The sequence below is a fragment of the Erythrolamprus reginae genome, chromosome 1 (assembly GCF_031021105.1).
Source record: "Erythrolamprus reginae isolate rEryReg1 chromosome 1, rEryReg1.hap1, whole genome shotgun sequence".
Classification (NCBI taxonomy): domain Eukaryota; kingdom Metazoa; phylum Chordata; class Lepidosauria; order Squamata; family Dipsadidae; genus Erythrolamprus; species Erythrolamprus reginae.
Genome location: NC_091950.1, coordinates 304,004,912 through 304,027,134, shown reverse-complemented (window position 1 = coordinate 304,027,134; position 22,223 = coordinate 304,004,912). Strand labels below are relative to the sequence as shown.

General features: G+C 40.2%; 1 protein-coding gene across 2 annotated transcripts in view; it reads left to right on the top strand.

Annotated features, from left to right (window-relative positions):
* CEP85L (centrosomal protein 85 like) overlaps nucleotides 1–22,223 on the top strand; it is a 131,966-nt gene that overhangs the window by 41,278 nt on the left and 68,465 nt on the right. For both annotated transcript variants that reach the window (XM_070733430.1, XM_070733429.1), the window contains exon 3: nucleotides 19,748–20,538. In XM_070733430.1, coding sequence (XP_070589531.1) covers nucleotides 19,748–20,538 — 791 coding nt within the window. The remainder of the gene's footprint in view (nucleotides 1–19,747; nucleotides 20,539–22,223) is intronic.

The following is a 22,223-nucleotide window of genomic DNA, read 5'->3' as shown; positions in this document are numbered from 1 at the left end:
TTGGCCCCAACAATCTGGGTCCTCATTTTACCCATCTCAGAAGAATGGGAAACTGAGTCAATCTTGAGCCAGTGGTGAGATTTGAACTGCTGAACTACAGCTAGCAATTAATTAAAGTAGCCTGCAGTGCTGCACTCTAACCACTGTGCCACCCCAGTGCAACTTTAGCTTCTCAAAATAGTTGTTAGTTTCAGGGGTTCCCAAAGTAATTGTTGCAGGAACATAAGAACAGCAGACTCGCTATTAAAAGTAAAGTTGTTATCTTTAAGGGATTCATTTAATATAAATAATTAGTAACATTAATTATATGCATTTTTGCTGGCATTGTGTGCTCCAACTAAAATTGAATATTTGAGTGACAATAAAGTAATATTTAATGTTAGAAAGGAAGAGGAAATGAAAAAAATGGAAAATGTACACATCTTTCAACATGGTGGAATTCTATGGAGAAAAGCAAACAGCTTACATCTAGATCCCCCCTCCCCCCTTTCTAACAAATGCACTTACTGGAGGAAGCAACTGCCTTGGCAGCATGTTGTATTGATTTTTAAGTTGGAGACTGAAAGTCTCTAAGATTCTGTAATAGTAGACTGTAATTAGTTGAAAAATGAACTGGCTCTAAATCAAAAATGGTTTTGTAGACCAACCTGCTCATTTTGTAATGAAATGCAGTTACATATGCATCTCATTTTCTGTTGACTTTTTTCATTATTGCTAAGCAATCAGCATTAAAAGGAATGATATGAATATCAACCTTTTGAATTTAAATATAGACATAATATTTTTCAATACAAAAAGTGCTGTTATCTACCTTCAATATTTAACTAATTAGATATTGAAACATTGTGATTTTGAAAGGAATAGATATCAGAAATGTTCTTTAACAACTATTTGTTTCTACTGAAAGCCTTCATTTTTTAATTTAAATTTAAAATACGGATATAGATTTGATCAGTTGAAGGCTTCCTGGATGGTTGCGATGAAGTCAGGATCGTAGTGCATGCATTTTAAAGAGCCCCGCTCAATCACCAGGAGATCAGCTGGTACCACCAGAGGTGCGGATGCATGAGCGCTCCCTGGCTGAGGGAATCAGGTCAAGAACTCTCTATGGTGGGGATATTGACAATGCTTTCAGGCCAGCAAACCAGGCCCGCTGAGGACAGTATGGAGCCAAAAGAATCAACTCCGCACTCCAAGTTCTTATGACCTTAGGTAGAATGGGTAGAGGAGGAAAGGCATACAGAAGTTCACGCAACCAGGGTCTGTGAAGGACATTGACTTGCTCTGGCCCCTGGGATGGTTAGTAATAATAAAATCTCAGTAGCTGAGCGTTCTATGGGGTAGCAAAGAGGTCGACCAGTGGACAGTTGAAAAGGCTCATTTGTACTTGAAATATGGCAGGATCTAGACTCTACTCCGCATGATCCACTGCCTCGTGGTTGAGCCACTCCGCTTGGGTGTTGGAGACCCCAGAGATGTGAAGATGTTGCTCTGCCCAAAGTCGCAGTTCCAGCAGCTCTGTCATCAAGGCCCGTCATTGAGTACCCCCTTGCAGGTTCATGTGGGCTTTGGTCTCCATGTTGTCTATAAGCACAAGAACGTGTTGTCCAGAGACCAGGCATTGAAACTGCTTGAGGGCAAGAAAAACTGCCTGGAGTTCTAGCCAATTGATACAGCATTTGGCCTCTGCTGGCGACCATTGACCTTGGACCATGAGGCCCTCTACATGGGCTTCCTAGATAGACAGCCTGGCATCCGTGGACATCATTGTCCTGGATGGCTCTCAGAAAAAACACCCTTTGGAGATCCTGAGGACAGCTACCAGAGAACGGATTGTAGGACCTGCTGAGGGACCCGTACCTTGGATGCTGTCGCTCCTTTGCTGGCTCTCTGAAAGGGTAAAAGGAACCATTGAAGCTCCCTAGAGTGTAGGCATACTCAAGGTGTTACATCAGTATTGGGATGTAGAGGAAAGTAGACAGAGCCAGAGAGACCCTCGGCTCATGTTGAATTTGAGCTGCTATCTCTTTAATACTGTCTTAATAATAATAATAATAATTTAATTTAATAATTTATTAGATTTTTATGCCGCCCCTCTCCGAAGACTCTTGTCTCTCCTTAGAAAGGAAAACCCTACTGTTGTGGCCTGCCTAGCAGCCTGTGCAGCCAGAGCCTTTGGAAAACTGCGGTCCCCCTGGACAGGGCTGAGAAAAGAGGGACTATTCCTTTGCCTGAATACAAGAGCATGCAGGGCTGCTGAAAGGCAGGAAGATTTACTCTGGTGGAGGTCTGCTCAAAAGTAGAGAAGGAGGCTAATTGGCCACATCCTTAAGACTACTTAAGGCGTAATCACGCTAAGGCTAATTGCAGGAAACAACACCACTCCTGAATCTTGCATCGTGAATCTTTAATCTTGCAATGTAGTTCCGGAATCTTGCATCATGAATCTTGAAATCTTGGCTTTTGTGGTTCCAGTTTTGAGAAAATCTGTTTGTTCATAGCCTGCCCAGTGAATCTAGTTTGTTTTGCTTTGTTCGGCTTGGATTTTTCAAGGATTAATTTCTAGGAACTTGGCAAATCTTTGGAGGCTCAGTAAGATAACCGGACTTCCTTGTTCTTCCTTGTCTTCATTTGCTTTGACTGTTTGTAAATTAAAGTGTGCCTTTAGTTTTACACTCCTAAGAAGCTATTAGGAAACTCCATATTTAATTTCTAAAACAAACTGTGTTTGTAAGTTTATGTGTTTTGTAATTATTTGGGGCTTCGGTGCTGGAACAGAACACCTACACTCTAGGGAGTCAAAAATGGTACCCAAGTGGAGGGAGACATTTGGCTCTTGTCCACATTAGTAGAAAACCCATGCTGTCACAAGGTTAGAATCGTTACCTGGAGATGGTGCACCGTAAGGTGTCTAGAGGTAGCCTGAACTAATATATCATCCAGGTAACATTGGACACACATGGGCAGGGACCTAAAATTGGCCTCTATAGCTGCCAACACCTTGGTGAATACCAGCAGTGCTGAGGACAGGCCAAAGGGTAGAGCCCAAATTGAAAGTGCCTACCTGCATAAGAGAACCTAAGGTATTGTCTATTGTGATGATGAATTGAGATGTGTAGGTAGGCCTCAGTTAAGGCTGAGGCTGTTAGGGTCTAGATGGGTGTCAACAGACTCAAACTCAACCCGGATAAGATGGAGTGGCTGTAGGTTTAGCCTCCCAAGGACAATTCCATCTGTCTGTCCATTACCCTGGGGGGGGAAATTATTGACCCCCTCAGAGAGGGTCCGCAACTTGGGCATCCTCTTCGATCCTCAGCTTACATTAGAGAACCATCTTTCAGTTGTGGCGAGGGGGGCGTTTTCCCAGGTTCACCTGGTGCACCAGTTGCGGCCCTATCTGGACCGGGACTCACTGCTCACAGTCACTCATGCCCTCATCACCTCGAGGCTCGACTACTGTAATGCTCTCTATATGGGATTACCTTTGAAGAGTGTTCGGAAACTTCAGATCATGCAGAATGCAGCTGCGAGAGCAATCATGGGCTTCCCTAGGTATGCCCATGTTACACCAACATTCCGCAGTCTGCATTGGTTGCCGATCGGTTTCTGGTCACAATTCAAAGTGTTGGTTATGACCTATAAAGCCCTTCATGGCATTGGACCAGAATATCTCTGGGACCACCTTCTGCCTTATAAATCCTAGCGGCCGATAAGGTCCCACAGAGTTGGCCTTCCCCGGGTCCCGTCGACTAAACAATGTCATCTGGCAGGCCCCAGGGAAAGAGCCTTCTCTGTGGCGGCCCTGGCCCTCTGGAATCAACTCCCCCTAGAGATCAGAACTGCTCCCCCTCCTTGTCTTTTGCAAATTACTTAAGACCCACCTGTATCCAGGTCTTTTTCTGCCGTCAGTCTTCTATGTTTCTATGTATCGCCAGACATGGGGAAATTGAGACATCTCCTCCAGGCTTATATAGTTTTATGTATGGTATACTTGTGTTGTATGGTTTTTAAATGATGGGTTTTTAGATGCTTTTTTAAATATTAGATTTGTTACAGTCATATTGTTATTATTGTGAGCTGGCCCGAGTCTCCGGAGAGGGGCGGCATACAAATCTAATAAATTATTATTATTATTATTATTACGGTTTATGGGGAAGGGTTTTCCCTTTCTGCATTCTCCCAGGATATACATTACTATGACTGGTCATAAAACTCTTCAACTATCACTAGGCTTAATGTTTCAAGTTGGTTCTCTTCCTGTGTTAATAGCTATCAGACATGAGAAAGATGAAGCAGGTGCTGGAGTTGCCCACTCTATTCTTATATTTTTCACAGTCTGCTTTTAATTCTTCCTCTCAGTGTTTCAATTGTGTACAATTTAGTTCTCCTCAGTCTTGGAGAAAAAGAGCTGTGCTGTCCATATGGATAGTGATTAATATGATTTACAACTGGAAATATTTAAGTCTTAATTGAAATAATATGTGTGTTTCAGAAATTCCACCAAAAAGCTGAAATCATTGTCAATACAATGATTGTTCTACAATGTGGAATTTTTAATACCTGTATCAAGTTAGCCAATGGAATGCATGAAAGTTTGTTTATTGAATTTATTTGTTGCCAGGTAGCTTACAAAAAAATCCCTACATTCAGACTACACCATAGATATAATAAAGCAAGCAAACAAATTCATTGTAACTTCTAAAACAAAACTTCTAAAATGATGTTAAAATATCCAAGTACAACTATGTAACCAATCAACATCGCATATGATAATCCTTCAATTTGGAATTTAATGGAGTCTGCTAATTACATTTGGAACCTGAGGATTCATTAATTGGATCTTTTTAAATAAACGTGATTGCTCCCTGCTTTACCCAGTGTATTTGTTAATCGAATGCAAAGGTCTTTAAGTACACATGAGGTATCTTAGAGTGGAGAAGACCATGAGGGGGCCTATTGCTTCCAAACACCGAAGACCTCCTCAATGCACTGAGATATCCTCCTCGCATCTTATCCCACCTGGTCTCCACAGGCACTGGGCCCTGTAGACAGAAAACAATATATATTTTTAATAAAATGGAGTTATTCTTTTATGTTTCAATATTTTTGTTCAAGTAGTCTTTGACTTACCACCTTTCTTTAATGAATGTTCAAAGTTACAACAACACTGAAAAATAGTGACTTCTGACCGGTGCAGCATCCCCATAGTCACATGAGCAAACTTTTGACACTTGCCAACTGGCATCTATTCACAAGGGTTGCAGCATTCCGGGACCCTGGAGTTGGTATTTGCAACCTTCCTAGGGAGCTTCTGACAAACAGAGTCAATGCCAGATTTACTTAACAGCTGTATAATTCACTTAACTGCATTGATTTGCTTTACCACAATGGCAAAAGATAAAATAAAATGGGGCACGATGCAACAATTACTTTGCTTAGCAACCTAAATTTTGGGCTCAGTTGTAATCATAAGTCAATGACTTCAATATCTGTAGGCTTAGTGTTTCAAAGGGGTTGATTAAAGTAATCACCCTTTAAAAAGTAGGCCGAATATTGTGCTGCTCTTCCCACAAATGATATTATATGTAAGTTACATACTTTATAGAGTTTAATCTTTTGAGGAAAAAAAAAAGTTTGTATCAGTTACTTTATATAATAAGTTCATTATGGAATTGAATTCATGGCAAATTATCAATGATTGTCTCTGGATTAAACCACTCTCTCTCACTGAACTATATATTAAAAAATGAGATTTTTAATACTCTAATAGCATATTTAAGGCAATCTAATATATCTTAAATGGAAATTAGATTATTATAATGTATTTAACAAATAACAAATAATAACAACAGAGTTGGAAGGGATCTTGGAGGTCTTCTAGTCCAACCCCCTGCTTAGGCAGGAGACTCTATACTACTACTTCAGACAGATGGTTATCCAACATCTGCTTAAAAACTTCCAGAAGATGTTGGATAACCATTTATATAATAGGATTGGAATATATAAATGTTCAACAGTGATTATATATTATGTGTGCTTGTAAAATGAAAATAAACATGATTCCATCATGTTTATTTTTATTTTGCCAATACACATAAGTTGCTGGTGGTTTGTTCCTTTGCTGAACTCCATTGCTTGCATGTAGTTGGAAATAACTATTGGTATTAATTGTTGCTCCTCATTTTCATTGGTCTAACTAGGAACTATAAGTGGACCTTGACTTTAAACTACATGATCAAGGCTAAGCAAAAAGGTTGTTAAAAGTCATGCCTGATTTTAAGGCTTTTTTTTGCCATGGTTGTTAAGGAAATCCTACTTTTCCCGCTGACTGGGAAGGTCACAAATGGTAATTGCATTACCTCAGGATGCTGCAATTTTATAAATGCATGCTGGTTACTGATGCTTTAATGGTTATAGGTGCAATGACCAGTCATAAGTAAGTAATTTTTTTCACTGGCATTGTAACATTGAATGTTGAAGAATGGTGGTGGCACAGTGGTCAGAATGCAGTACTGCAGAGTACTTCTACTGACTGCCAGCTGCTTGCAATTTGGCAGATCTAATCTCACCAGGTTCAAGGTTGACTCAGCCTTCCATCCTTTCCAGGCGGATAAAATGGTGGATGAAATTACCCAAGTGGCAGTAAAGGAGATATTGTGATTATGGGTGATTTCAACATGCCTAATGTTAATTGGAATGTCCCTAATGTCCTTACATGCAAAAGTAAGAATATAGTAGAGGCCCTTACAGGAGCAGCTCTGGCACAGCTTGTTAAGACACCAACTAGAGGGGAGAATATTCTAGATTTAGTTTTTACGAATGGGAACTAGGTTTTAGAGGTTAAGGTGGGAGAAAACTTAGATTGCAGTGACCACCTATGTTTGTGGTTTGCTGTAAAAACTGATTGTGAGCAATCCTATACTACAACCAAAGCACAGTGATACCTCGTCTTACGAACCCCTTGTCATACAAACTTTTCAAGATATGAACTGGGGGTTTAAGGTTTCTTTGCCTCTTCTTAAAAACGCTTTCCGTCTTACGAACCTGAGCCTGGGTCCGTGGGCTCTCTTACTGCGCCTGCGCTCTCCTACTGCGCATGAGCTATCTGATTGCCAAAGGGATTCCCCTGCCTTGTGACTGTCACTGCTGGGATTTCCCATTTGCATGCATGGGAATTCCCCACCGGAATTCCCCGCCCCCTTTTGCTTGCACCTGAGGCGGGGAATGCCAGAGCTGCCCCATTTCCCTGCCACTTTCCCCTCTAGCCCTCCACTTCCTCTGCTCTCCGCAGCCACCCCATCCTGATGCCAAAATCCCCCCTAGCCTGCCGCCTCCCTCACCCCATCTCGCTGCTAAAATCGCCAGTCCAAAAGCTTTGTATCTTGCCCCAAATCTCTCCAAAAATTGCTCTCCCAAAAGCTTTGTATCTTGCCCCAAATCTCTCCAAAAGTCTCTCCCCCAAAAGCTTCGCATCTTGCCCCCAATCTCTCCAAAAATCGCTCCCCCCAAAGATTCCCATCTTGCCCCAAATCTCTCCAAAAATCACTCCCCCAAAAGCTTCCTTAGCCACCCCAAATCACTTCCAAAGTCTTCCAAACTCACCTCCTTTCAAAATGCCTTGTTTCTCCTTGCTGCCTTTCTTCACTCCATTTGCCCTCATTAGGACCTCAGTTTGGCTGACATAGGAAGCTTTTGGGGGGGAGATTTTGGGCAAGATAGGAAGCTTTTGGGGGAGCAATTTGGGGCAAGATAAGAAGCTTTCGAGGGAGCGATTTTTGGAGAGATTTGGGGTAAGATACGAAGCTTTTGGGCGAGCGATTTGAGAGAGATTTGGGGTGGCGTTAGCCTTCGTTAGGACCTCCATTCCTAACTTCTCCTCGCTGTCTGTCTCCGCTCCGTTAGCCTTCACTTTGTCTGCCTGCCCGCTTTTTTTTTAAGCCTTAAAGTTTGGATTTTCCTAATGGGTTTGCACGCATTATTTGCTTTTACATTGATTCCTATGGGAAACATTGTTTTGTTTTACGAACTTTTCACCTTATGAACCTCGTTTCAGAACCAATTAAGTTCGTAAGACAATACTGTATTGGATTTCAGATAAAATACAGGAAATAGTGTAAGGGCAGGCTAGATGGACCATGAGGGTTTTTTCTGCCAACAATCTTCTATGTTTCTATAAAATGAGGACCGAGATTGTTGTGGGCAATAGGCTGACTCTGTAAACCACTTAGAGAAGGCTGTAAAAGCACTGTGAAGTGGTATATAAGTCTAAGCTTTTGCTATTGAATAGTCACCAAATGTATGGTTGTAAGTTGAGATTTACCTATGAAAGAAGCCCTAGATTAAATCCAAATATTTTCATATGGTATATTCCTTTTGTGGTTTAAAGAGCACATGAAAACATTACTTTTATTTTGAAAAAAGATCCTCCGTAACAGTTCATGTTCTTCCAATACATGTGTTAAAAATGAACTTTTTAATTTATAGTCTCTTGAGTATGTGTTGCAGTTACTTGCCAAAATTAAGCAATTCTAAGCATATTTTCTCCAGTGACCCTAAGGTTTAAGAAAGTATTATGACGTATTTTACTGGCATGGATATTTTGCTATGTTCTGTTGTTCTTCTATATTGTCTGAAATCTTTAGTGACAAAACAGTCTTAAGAGCTTATGGGTTCTTCTACTAATCTAATTCAGTGTTTTTCAACCAGAAACATGGTCAGGTGTGCCGCGAAGCTCAGCTTCTGAGACTGGAAGCTGAGCTTCATTCTTCGTGCCTCCATTTTCATGCCTTCCTTCCTCGCGGCAGATGAGCTTTGGGGCCCAGTGGGAGGGCACGGGCATCAGCGCTGCCGCCAGTAGCCGGGGCAGTGGCTGCGAGCAGGAGCTCCAGGGTGGAGGCACCAGCAGTGTCCCACCCAGCTGGAGTTTCCCTGATGGGGGCGGCAAACAAATAACCTTAGGGGCCCGGTGGGAGGGCACCGGCAGCGGGAGGGCAGTGACAGCAGTGGCACCGGGCAGTAGCCGGGGGATGGCGGCTGCTAGTGGGAGCTCCAGGACGTAGGCACTGATGGTGGCTGCTGGACGTCGTACATGCTGGTGCTGCGGGGCTGCTGGGCTGCTGGGCCGGGACAGAGGTGCCAGCCCCATGCCCAGCGCAGCCCCAGCATGTATGGCATCCAGCGACACGTCCATCTGCTGCCGTCAGGGCTCTCGCTCGCAGTTGACCGCTCTGCCGCCACCCCTGGCTACTGCCCGATGCCGCTGTTGCTGGCGTGGTGTACGATAGAGCAAGAGAGACAAAGAAAGAGAGAGAGAAAGAGAGGAAGAGAGAGATAGCAAGAGAGGGAAAGGGAGAGAGAGAGAGATAGCAAGAGAGACAGAGAAAGAGAGAGAAAGAAAGAGAAAGAGAGAGAGAGAAAGAGAGAGAGAGAAAGAGAGAGGGAGACAGAAAGAGAAAGAGAGAGAAAGAAAGAAAGAGAGAGAGAAAGAGAGAGAGATAGCAAGAGAGGTCTTAACGACTTTCCCAAAGACCGGTAGGGTGGGGATAGTACGACTCTCTGGAGGCAATTGATTCCAAACGGCTGGAGCTTCCACAGAGGCTGCGCTTCCCTACAGCCCCACCAGCTGACATAGTTTGGTGGATGGGACCCAGAGAAGGCCGGTCCTGTGGGCCCTTATTAGCTGTTGAGAGGTATGAGGCAGAAGTAGTTCCATAAGTAGTCTGGCACTGAGGCATATAGGGATTAAAGGTGATAACCAACACCTTAATTTGTGTCCGGAAACCGACTGGTATCCAATGCAGCTCGCATACAGTTGGAGTAATACAGGTGTACCTCGATCAAATAAGTCATGGTTTTAAAATTAAATTGAAAGTTAAAAGAAAATTTAAAAAACAAGGTACAGTGATGCTGCATCTTATGAACCCCTCGTCATATAAACCTTTCGAGATACGAACCCGGGGTTTAAGATTTTTTTGCTTCTTCTTCCGAACTATTTTCACCTTACGAACCCGCGGCGGCGGCTGGGATGCCTCGCCTCCAGACTTCCATTGACAGCCGAAGCGCCTGTTTTCACACTGGTGGGATTCCACTGAGGCTCCCCTCCATAGGAAACTCCGCCTCGGGATTTTGTGATGCTGCAGGGGAATCCCAGCAGAGGAATCCCACCAGCACAAAAACGGGCACTTCAGCTGGCAGCGGAAGTACGGAGGTGGGGTTTCCCAGTGAGGGAAGCCTCAGCGAAATCGCAGCATCGCAAAAACATGGAAGTCCGGAGGTGGGGTTTTGAGGACTTCCGTGTTTTTGCGATGCTGCAATTTCGCTGAGGCTTCCCTCACTGGGAAACCCCACCTCTGGACTTCCGTTGCCAGCGAAGCGCCCGTTTTTGCGCTGCTGGGATTCCCCTGCTGGGATTCCCCTGCAGTATCGCAGAAACGCGGAAGTCCGGAGGTGGGTTTCCCATGGAGGGAAGCCTCAGGGGAATCCCACCAGCGCGAAAACAGGCGCTTCCGCTGGCAAAGGGGGTGAATTTTGGGCTTGCACGCATTAATCGCTTTTCCATTGATTTCTATGGGAAATATTGTTTCGTCTTATGAACTTTTCACCTTACAAACCTTGTCCTGGAACCAATTAAGTTCGTAAGATGAGGTATCACTGTATATCCTTGCTGAATGTCTCAAAGTAATGTTGCAGGATGAAGACCACTGTAACATAACCAAGTTATGTTACAGTGAACAGAAGATAACGGAAACACATTTTGTTCTTAAAATAGATCTTATGAATTCAGTCTGAACAATTTTAAATGTCCTTTTGCCATCTAATGAAATTAGAACTTAGAACAGTTGCTTCCAATTTATCTGCAGCTATGTCCAAATATTATCTGATGGAAACTGCAGTTGGAACAAATCAAGATATTAGATGCAGTATCTAGGTTTGTTAATTAAGAAAGATTTCTACATAAATTTTCCATGTGAACATTTACCAGTATTGTATCTGGTATATGAAATATTACTTGGTACTTGACTCTGAATTTTATATTGGAAAAAAATGTCAATTTTTCTTTGTATAGTTAAAAATAGCTTTTTATTTATTTATTTTATTTATTCAAAATAGATACAGTAGATATAAAAAGCCTACATACTCTGGATAAAATGCCAGATTTTTAAAATGTTAAAAAAATCACCCTAAAATAAATCACTTCAGAATTATTTCCATCTTTAATATAACATATATACTGTACAAATTTAATTGAGAAACAAACTGAAATTCTTTTAAGGGGAAAAATAAGGGTTGTGTAGATATTTTACATCCACCATAATTCTTCTTTTCAGCCATACATCTCCAAAAATAATTTACTGTAATATTTTATAAAAATCAGTAGGGTGACAGTTTTACCCTCAAAATTTGCATTTTAAAAGATGTGATATAGAAGAAAATGGGATTGAAGAGGTATCAGGTGCTCTTCCTTTTTAAAAGAAACAGGAGAAACCCTTCAGATTTGATAAGTAATAAATTTCCAGTAGCTGACTATTATGGATGAACAAAAGATCTGTTTGTTTCTAAAGGGAGGCGGGGGTTTAATCCTGCTTGTCTTCTCTCCATTTTATTAGCAGGCTGGCCATCTCACCCATAGGGCAATACTGGGCTCTTATAAAAAAGATGTAAAAAGATAAATATAAAAACAATTAAAATAGAAAGTGTTATATAGGAACCAAGATCAAGGGGACAAAAAGCATGGGATTGAGGCCTTGTCATCCTGTCAACCAACTCTAGCATTGGCACCTTATTTGCTCTGCAGCTTGCTGGAAGCTATTACAAGTGCATTCTTTTAATAATCTCACTTGGTATGAATAGGTAAGTGAAAATGTCCAATATGAATTATACAGTTGCTTTTATGAGCTTCTCTTTAATAAGTTGGGACCGCTTAAATGAATTGGGAAAATCTGCAATAATTCATGTCATTAATTTGTAATTGTATTTTTCTGCAAGAGCCATACAAATAGCAGAGCCATAAAATATAATACTCTATGATGACAAAACAAGAGTAGATTCATATTAAGTTATGTGGAGGAATACTGGCAGAGGGATGAGTAGGATTAAAAATAAAATCCTTCAGTTTAGCTTTGACCTTCATTTCAGATGACCAGACATTTTTAATATATATATGGCCTTTTTACGTTTACTTAAATTAGAAGATGTAGTTAAGTGGGAAAAAATCAAGGATAAAACTGAATGAACCTGCACGCTTGCCAACTTGAATTCCATATTGCTGACAAGCCAGCCAGGAAACCCAAGGTCTTGGATTAATTGTGATTTATAGCAAGAGAGAAGGTCAATGGAGACAGGATGCGAATATGTCAAGAAACTTAACAGTAAGATAGTTGTTACAGATTTGAATTGAGAGCATCTTATGTTGATTGAAATATTAGCACTCCAAGTCAGTTTTTCTTTTAGTTTGGAGATCAAAGCTTGGTGTGTGTGTGTGTGTAAAAACACCCTTCCCGTATTGGTCATGGTAATTATTATCAGTTCTCTTTCACATAAGCTACTTTTGCTTAAATAATTACTGTAGATGTATCACAAAATGTTTATTACATTTTTACATTTTGCATTTAAAATAATTGTTACCAAAAATAATTGTGAGGTTGTTAGAATTTGGTTGTAGTTCAAACTGTAACCCTATCCATTAATATAAGCAGTGCTGTAAAAAGATTTATGGCTACATATTCTTTTCTACAGTTTTTAGGATATGTGAATTACCGGTATATAGCAGAATAAAAATATATGTTTACATATAACAAACATTTGGTACTGCTTGTTATGAAATACCTGGTTGGACAATGCAACAAGATGCAGTTCAGTGGTGGGAAAAGTGAGGTCTTGCACTTAGGCTGGAAAAGCCAGAGTTTTTCCTGCCTAAGTGGTTCACTTACCTTTCTAGGTTGATGACATGGAGTGGGGGAGGATGCACATGGGTGAATGAGGCTGCAAACACATACACAAACAGGGCCATGAGTGCGGATGTGGTACAAATGAGTCTGTGAGCATGACACAAATGGGGCCATGAATGCTTGCATGATGGTTGCCATGAGAGCGACACAGATGGAGCTGCAAGCATGACAGAAAATAGGTCTGCAAGTGCGATGCAAATGGGGCCATGAGCGCTCAAGTGACAGCCACAGCGACGTTAGTATAAGTGGGGTGTGTGCATGAACAAACACTGCCTGGCCCTTCATGTAGCCCAGTGGTCAAGAGGCCACAGCCCAGTAGTGGGCTGCGGCCTACAGGTTGGGGACCCCTGGAATATGAAATACCAGGTTCAACAATAGTAACTGTGAGAAGGATCTTGGTGTTGTAGTGGATCACCTCTTAAGTATGAACCAGCAATGTCCTTCAGCAATCAAAAAAGCCAATGCAGTCCTAGTCTGCATCAATAGAGAGATAGTTTCAAGATCATGAGAAGTGAAAGTACTGCTATATACTACACTGTACTGCACTGTACTCTGCCTTCAAATATAGAAGAAACTATCTATAAATGAGATATCTCACTATAACACTATATTTCTAGGATTATTCCTGCAAGGACTTTTATTAAATTTACAGCTGTGACAATAGTTGTGATTCTACGCAAGATGTTCCTGGTATGTATATGTATTTAACCCCATTTATCATTTACTCCTCTGGGGTAAGTCTTGAACTGGTCCATAATTGATATCAGTGCTATTGATTTTAAAAGTAAGTGGAGAAATGCATTGCCCATAGGCTTTTAATGATTCTCTGTTTTCGGTAATGAAATAATGTATTCCTAGTCCTCGAGGGCTGTAGCCTTCATTGTTGGGCTTCTTGATGGCATCTGGCTTCTGTCTGTTAAAAACTGAATGGTGAATTTGATGGGGCTATGACCTGATCTGATAAGGCAGCTTCTGTGCAAATAGCCAGTTTAATGGATTAGGTAGGTTGCTAGCAAACTGCATGTATCTTGGCTTTGTATTTACAGTACTATGGCAACTTCTGTTGTGTTACTCTCTCTTTTTTAGTAAGGAACACAGCAGAGCAGTTGCATCTTAATGCAATTGAGCCTATTGTTGGTTTGTTCAGTGAAAAATAGAGACCTACTTACATTTTTTCAGTATAGCTCTATAATAGAACATTAAGATATTGAATTCAGCTGGTGGTTAGAAAAATGCAATATTATGCTTTTTCGAATGCAGCCAGAAATCATATGAAAGAAGAAGAAAGGCTTGACTTGAATAGCTAGTTTTGTAAGCCCCCCCCCCCCCCCGCCGCCTTTGTAGCCTCATCAAGAAGAAAAATCTGTAACGCTTTAAACATTGTAGTGGCATTTCTTTCAGCAACTTAATCATTCAGTAACTAATTACTTTAGTTCTAAGTGATTACTGTACAGTGAAATAAAATTCTATAACTAAATATTTACTTTAAATAAAAAGAAAACCACAGAGGTGTCATTAAGTCATGTTGTTGATACAAAACTCCCTGAATAGAAATATTTCTGGCACCTTTTCTTCGGTGTTGTTCATGGTGAAAACAGCCATTGTACACATTCATTTAATTGTGGATAATAAAAATCGCAACTGAACACCCGAACAGAGCAAATGATTTGGTAAAATTATATCTGTTCCAGCAGTTATCATGATTCCTGGTTATACTGTAAAAAACTATCATCTCTGTTTAATTAGATTAACTCCTGCTTTTCACTCTATTTAATTGGTGGGACCAGCAATGAATAGATATTTCAAAACATGGGACTTTGGAAGAACTGAATGCTGTGCAGACTCCATCAGAGCGTAAGCTGCCTTTTCATTGAATCACAGTTAAAGAAGAAATGGTTGAGGGCAGAAGGGGGGGGAGGCAGTTAATTTGTATTCAGAACGAACCTATCGTGACTGTTCCTCTAACAATATCCACAGGAAACTGAATGTGGTTGCTATTAAGCATTGGTAAAAACTTTAAGCTTGATTACTAGTTGCTTCACATGTCTATGTAATTTTCTTCACGATAGTATAGAAATAGTCTGCCACTGTCAGATTCTAAGATATTTTTGTTGTCTTCCATACGTAGCCTACAACTCTAGTATTCCTTGATAATCTCATGCCCCTGTCTTTCTAAGTCCAGACAAACTGATGCCAAATTCTACCATCTGCTGAGACTTCACAGGTTTATTTTCACTTAATCCCATTGCACAGATACCTGAGTATAAGCCCCAGTGAATTTATAGCTGATTAAATGTTCCTATATTGGTCATTTAATATTCTGTTTTCTGTAATGCAGCTGGGATGGGAAAGATATTTCAATATTATTCAAATTTAAAATATTTAAAATGTTCAGAATGGATGACCAGGAAAATATTAAATAATGGCTTTTTTTCCAGTAAGTGGTATTTTAAATTAAAGATAACCCTCACTTAATAATCATTTGTTCAGCGACCATTCAAAGCTATGGTGATCCTGAGTGGTAGTTATGGTGGTTGCCCAAAGTTACAGGAATTGTAGTGTCCCCACAGTCACATGATGCAAATCTGGGTGGTTAGAACCTACCTACATTTATAAATGCCAAGTACGCTTCAGATTCCACTACCCACCTATTCCCCTCTCCATCTCTTCCCCTTTGGCCATCCAACACTCTCCTACTACCTTTTATTGTTCCCCGCTGGCCCCAGCTGCCCATTGCCAACTACTTCCACCGCCCATTGTTGAAGAAACACACCCAGTTGAGGCTAGTTGCTGACCCTTCATAAGGCCTCTCTGATCATAATTTGTGACCTTCCTTTCCAGACTCCGACAAAGTAAATGGGAGAAGCTAGCAGGAAGTCACAGTCACTTGAGGTCCTTGCTCAATGACCTACAATGATTTGCTTAACAACAGTAACCAGGGATTGCCATGATTGCCACTGATAAGTGGGTAGTCACATAATTTTGCCCTTTACAGTCGTATTGCTTAGCAATGGAAGTTCTTAAATATTAAGCGAGAGTTACCAGTACTAGGTAAGTTCCCTTCAAAAAGAATTAATAATAATAATAATACCATTTATTTATAACGGTCTTTTACCAAAGGGCATGACAACAAGCTATATACAGTTTATGAAATGACAATAATACTTAATAGGTTAATAAATATCCCCTCCCCCATATCCCGCAATTCCTCACATCCCGCAATATACAATTGATAAAAACAGAAACAATTGATAAAGACAGACAGTTTAAAAAAATGAAAACAATTAGTTAACAATCATAAGCCCGCAATGTAGAATGTTGCCCTCCCCATGGCCTTACTCCTATAGATAAATAAATAAGGAAAATGATGGTGCAAAAGATCTCTCTGTTATAAATAGTCCTGCTTAAAGGGAAATGTTCTTCCTGAGTTGGTCGGTGAGGTAATGAGTCCAGAATGGGCCATATGACCCTTTTTGTTATGTCCATAGTAAGATGTAAATCCAGTCTAACAAGGAGGATCGCTATCATACTTATAGCAGTCCACAGCAATCTCAAATTACAGTTTACAATTATTCTCCATTAATGAATGTTAAATAATGGTTTATTACCGTGTTCTCAAATTCAGTGACTGTCTTGGTCTTTCGTCACGCTGGGAGATTAATCCTTTCTCAGTATCACTCTCCACATCGTTTCCGCCAGCAACTCTCACCTGCTGGCCTGGCAGCGTATTCTCCCCCCTCTTCGCAAACGTGTTCTGTTAACGCACCCGCACCAACCACTCCCACTCATCGGTCTGGCAGAAGCAACTCTTCTGAGGCCAAACACCTCCATCTCACCAGTGCTCTCCAAAAGCACATAGACTCTTCTGTCGTTGTCGCCGCCACCTCAAATTGTTGGAAACTCGTTGCCAGGGTTAGGACCTGTTCTGAATTTCAGTAGTGTTATTTGGTTTAAATATCTACCAGGCTTGAAAAAAGTGAGCCCAAAGGCTGGTCTTTCGGAATGATTTGTTTTCAAACTCTTTGAACTTTTTGTATGCTGTTTAAGAGAAAACTCTTGCACTTCATTTTTATACCCTGAGAACAGGCAACATCATCAAGTCTCAGGCCCATGAAGACCAAAAGAGTGAGAGAGAGAGAGATCTTAACCTATAGGAAAGATTTCATGTCCACATATGATCTTAAATTTTTGTTGTTCTCAGCCTCGTGGTATATCACGATGTCAGGAAGCTATTGTTTATAGTCAGGTGGTTCAGAAGTATTTCTGAGTGTATTTAGTATAGCATTTAAATATACGGTACTTGAATTAGTTCAAATATTTTATAATTAGCAATGTCTTTGGCTACATTGGTTAACAGATATATCCATGAAATGCAATATGAGAGGTGTCATATGTAATGAAATTCAAGTCTGATCTTTGAAGATCCCTACCTATCATGTCTCTGATTTAAAGATTTCTGTGGCTGATTCTTTACCCAGAGAATTGAATACTATTCTAGAGAAATTGCAGTGACATGGAAGGTTTCATTTGTTTCTCCATTTCAGAAAATCAGAAATGTGGTGATAAGAATAAATGGTATGACTTTTAACAATCCGCCTGTGAAACAGCAACGTGAGCAGCAGCGTGGGGGGAGGTTGAGCTGTGTAATGTAGGAGGTTCTAATGCCAGGATTAGCTGTTTATTTTTGCATCTCTGCAGACTTTGATGCAAAGCAGCAGTTGCTTGGCATGGGAGAGCTGCCTCTGCCTCACCTATGTTAATTTTAACTTGCTTATTTGTCTAGGAACATTGGCACATTGGGATTTTCTGTAAGCCTTCTGATATTTCAGATTGAGAATGGAGCCAGAATAAGAGGATTGAGACAGTTGTCATGCCATTGCAATATTCTGAGTTTTTCCAGCTATAGCCTTTGATTTGGCCTCCTGTTTTTTATGAGCACAATAGAATCTTTTTACACCCTCTTTTCTTCTGCAGCCTCCTCTCAGACCTCTTTCTGAGAATTGGGGAGATTGATAAGATGTAGGGATTCTTGTTACAAAGGGGACATACCAAATATTGGAAGCATCCTTACCATTTTGGCTCCAACGTATTGCATATCTATATTGTCTGTGTATTTGAACATTTCTTATGTTCTTTAATTGGCCTTTAATTTTTCAATATAATAAATCAGGGAAAACAGCATTTACAAGTCACCTAATGTTTAGGTTCTACTTATCAAGTGCAACTTCTTCCCATTTAGTTACTTAAAATGATTTTTAGAATATATCTCAAACTGAAATTATTACTAAAAAGCAACAGTATTCTTTTAAAGTTTTATGTTGTCTCATTATCAAACTTCCATAATTGATATAATTTCTGTTTCCTGGCATGTAATTGATCTCCATAGTTTGGGTGTATAATTGTCTTTTTTTCCACATTTCTGCTACAAATGCTGTCAGGCCTTACTCTTGTATTTATATGTCAACTGAAAGACCTCCTCAAATAAATTGATTTCTTATAAAGAATTAGGAATGAATATACTTTATAATTGTGTAGATTGTATGCAGTAAGTCTTATACTTCCTTTTAAAGAGAAAAACCATCATCATTCTCCAAAAATTGAATAACAGGAAGTAAAAAGGATGAATTCAATAAAATAAAAACTAGCAGTTTTCATAGTCCATGTCCATACAAAATGAACAATATATAAAATCTAAATGTTAAGATGTTCAACTCTTTTTGCAAAGAGAATCAGAGAACTGCACCCAGGAATATTATTAAAAACTTAGAGTTCCCTCTCCCCCTTCCCCCCTCTCTTTCTCTCTCCTCCCTCCCTTCTTTCCTCCTTCCTTCCTCCCTCTGCACTCCCCCCCCACATGTGTGTGTGTATGCAGTCATTTCCTTAGCAAATCAAATTATTTATTGCAAAATTCTAGTCTGAGCCTTGCTTGTTAGAAGAGAAAGAAGCTTTCTTGGTAAAATATTTAATTAGTACTGTATAACTCTCCCAGTGACTGGTTAGGTCCCACAGAGTTGGCCTTCTCCGGGTCCCGTCGACTAAACAATGTCGTTTGGCGGGACCCAGGGGAAGAGCCTTCTCTCTGGCGGCCCGGACCCTCTGGAACCAGCTGCCCCCGGAGATTAGGATTACCCTCACCCTCTTTGCCTTTCGCAAACTTCTTAAAACTCACCTCTGCCATCAGGCATGGGGGAATTGAGACATTTTTCCCTGGCTTATATAGTTTTATGTATGGTATGCTTGTGTTGAATGGTTTTAAATTAATGGGTTTTTAGACACTTTTTAAATATTAGATTTGTTTATTGTATACTGTTTTATTATTGTTGTGAGCCGCCCTGAGTCTGTGGAGAGGGGCGGCATACAAATCTAATAAATAATAATAATAATAAAAAAATATAGGAGGAGCCTATTTAGAGACAGTGTATTTCAGCATGGTTGCTTGCTAGTGATAAGGTAGAATACATAGCAGTTGATGCCAAATGTCCATATGCATCTTTCTAGAAAAAAATGTTTTAAACGTATAGTCTTAAAAGTGATAGTGATGTCAGACTTATATTCCATGATGCAAATGACTTGAATAAAACACCTGTATAATTTTGTTGTGTAATGCGAAAGAACATTAATAGATCATTTGAGTCATTTGTGCCATGATACAATGCAACATCTCTTGCCACTCCATCTGTTGATGTTCATGGATATAGTGTATTAAATGTATATTTTAAATAATGTAAACCTATTTGTGTTATTCCAATTAAGACTGGCTATTTCACAAGAACTCACGCGATGAACATCTTTCTTCCCAGATCATTCCACATCAAGTGGTACCTCCTCGTTTAAGCCCAGCCGCTCGTTGGTCTCAATTCCCACTGCCCATGTAATGCCATCTCATATCAACACTTCGCTTTCAAAACATAGGGATCCTCTCAAATCCAACTCTGCAAAGTGGAGCACAAGCCTTTTGAGATCGGCTCAAAGCAGGCATCAGGGCATGTTGGACAGCTCTCTTGATATGAAAGATTTGAGGCCTGTAAGGAAGTGGTCATCGTTGTCTAAACTCAGCACACCTCTTAGTTGTAACCTGGATGGGGATGTTTATTCAGCAGAATGCAGGATCAACTTGGATACAAATGGAAGAGACAAGACTGTTTCACCACAATTAAGAACGAGTGGGTCAAATTGCTTGTACAATAGTATGGAACTTTTAAAGTCTGAGGACAGAGAAAACGGGAAGAAAAAGAATTCTACTTTGAACTGCAAATACAAATTTGAAAGTTGCAGCAAAGAAGATTGGGGGGTTCCTGATGTCTCAATCAGGAGACATGCCTTAGATATGACCTATAGTGCCTTACCTGAAAGCAAGCCTGCTCCATTAAACTCTGAAGCTTTTCATCAACAATATATAACTTTGGAACCACAGGCTGCAGTCCCATCCCAGGTTTCCATTCAATCTTCTGAAAGGACTCAGAGGTGGCTTACAGAACAATTTCGGACAAATCCTCCAGAATCCAGGCCTTCTGAGGAGTCATACAGCTTATCTCCTTGGCAGTTGCAGCAACTTGAAGAACTTAGAACAGGAAGTGATCACTCTCTGCAGGTAAGAATCAAATTCCAGTGTTTGCTGCCACCAAGTGGTTTATGCGACAAATAATACCAGACATTAGTCTGTTCAATGAATAAGCTTGTATCTGCTGTTTTGTTTTATTTATAAAGGTTTTCATTGAAATCAGTTGAGATAGCAGTTGTTATATAATGGTGCTAACATAATTCTAACAATAATGCTAACAATTCATCTCAGTTTTCTTTTCTTTCTCCACATGCAAATATTGGAAGGAAAATTAAAATGAACATGTAGCTTAGGCAAGGATCCACGGAGAGGCAGTGATGACACATGCACAATACTATTATCACATAAACGCTGCAACTTACATACTTGTGTCAGATGTCTTACAAATATAATCATATTAAGCTCTTGGCAGACCACTTCTGCCCAAAGCAGGCTTATACTAGCACTTCCTTTAACAAAATTTATTCGAAAAGAAATGGAATAAAGTTGCAGAAACGTAAGCAACTGGACTGCTTTTACTTTAGAACCCACATATTAAAGCAAAAAGTTCTTACATTACCATTACAGATAACTTTTTAATCTGATGTCCACATATGGTCATACCAAGAAAGAGGGACAATGCCCAAGTATTGTAAATACTCCTTAAGACATCAACATACTTTTTCAGGCTTACACAGATGCCTACAACAGTGTTTTTCAACCAGTGTGCTGCGGCAGCACACTAGTGTGCCGCGAAACATGGTCAGGTGTGCCACAAAGCTCAGCAAGAGAGAGAGAGAGAGAGAGAGAAAGAAAGCAAGAGAGAGAGAGAGAGAAAGAAAGAAAGAGAAAGAAAGCAAGAGAGAGAAAGAGAGGCAGGGAAGGAGGGAGAGATAGAAAGAGAGCAAAAAAGAGAGGAAGGAAGGAAAAGAGAAAGAGGGATGGAGTGAGAGTGGAAGGAAGAGAGAAAGAGGGAGAGAAATAGAGCGAAAGGGAGGAAGAGAGAGAGAGATAATTTTTTTTGTCCAAACTTTTTTTAGCCCCCCCACTCCCTCCCCAGCTCAAGGTGCCCCATTATTTTGTATATGTAAAAAATGTGTCGCAGCTCAAAAAAGGTTGAAAGTCACTGGCCTAGAAAATGATGGGCTGCTTCTAGAAATATCAGAGGGACATGTGCAAGACCAGGAACCATATTTGAAGTTTTTTTTTCTTGATAACTTCAAGTTAGCATTGATTTCTTGCAACTGGTCTAGTCCTTGTCATTTTATAGGCAAAGTTTTTCAGAAGTGATTTGCTATTGCCTGCTTCTTACAGCTTAGAGAGAAGGAGGTTCAGCTGACTTTTTGCCCAAATAGAACTAGAACTTGATGATGATGATGATGTATTTTATTTCACTGATCTCTTGCTTTCTAGCCTGGTACCTTAACACCAAACTAGCATATCAAGTCCTATGTATTTATTTAAACAAACAAACAAACATAAGCAATTCTTTTTTAGTTTGTTTATTGCTGCAATTTAAATGTTCCTCAATTCTAAAAAGGCTTTGAGGGGTTTCATTGTTTTTACATAGTATGAATGTCTCAGGTAGCTTGTTACAGAGAAAAATATCCATCTTCTCCCATTTACCTATATATTTAGCTTAGCTTGTGAATTATACTCACTGACATTTTGTGGGTAGACATCACTGATTCAGCAACCACACCTCAGTCACCTTGTGGTTGCATATTACACCTAAT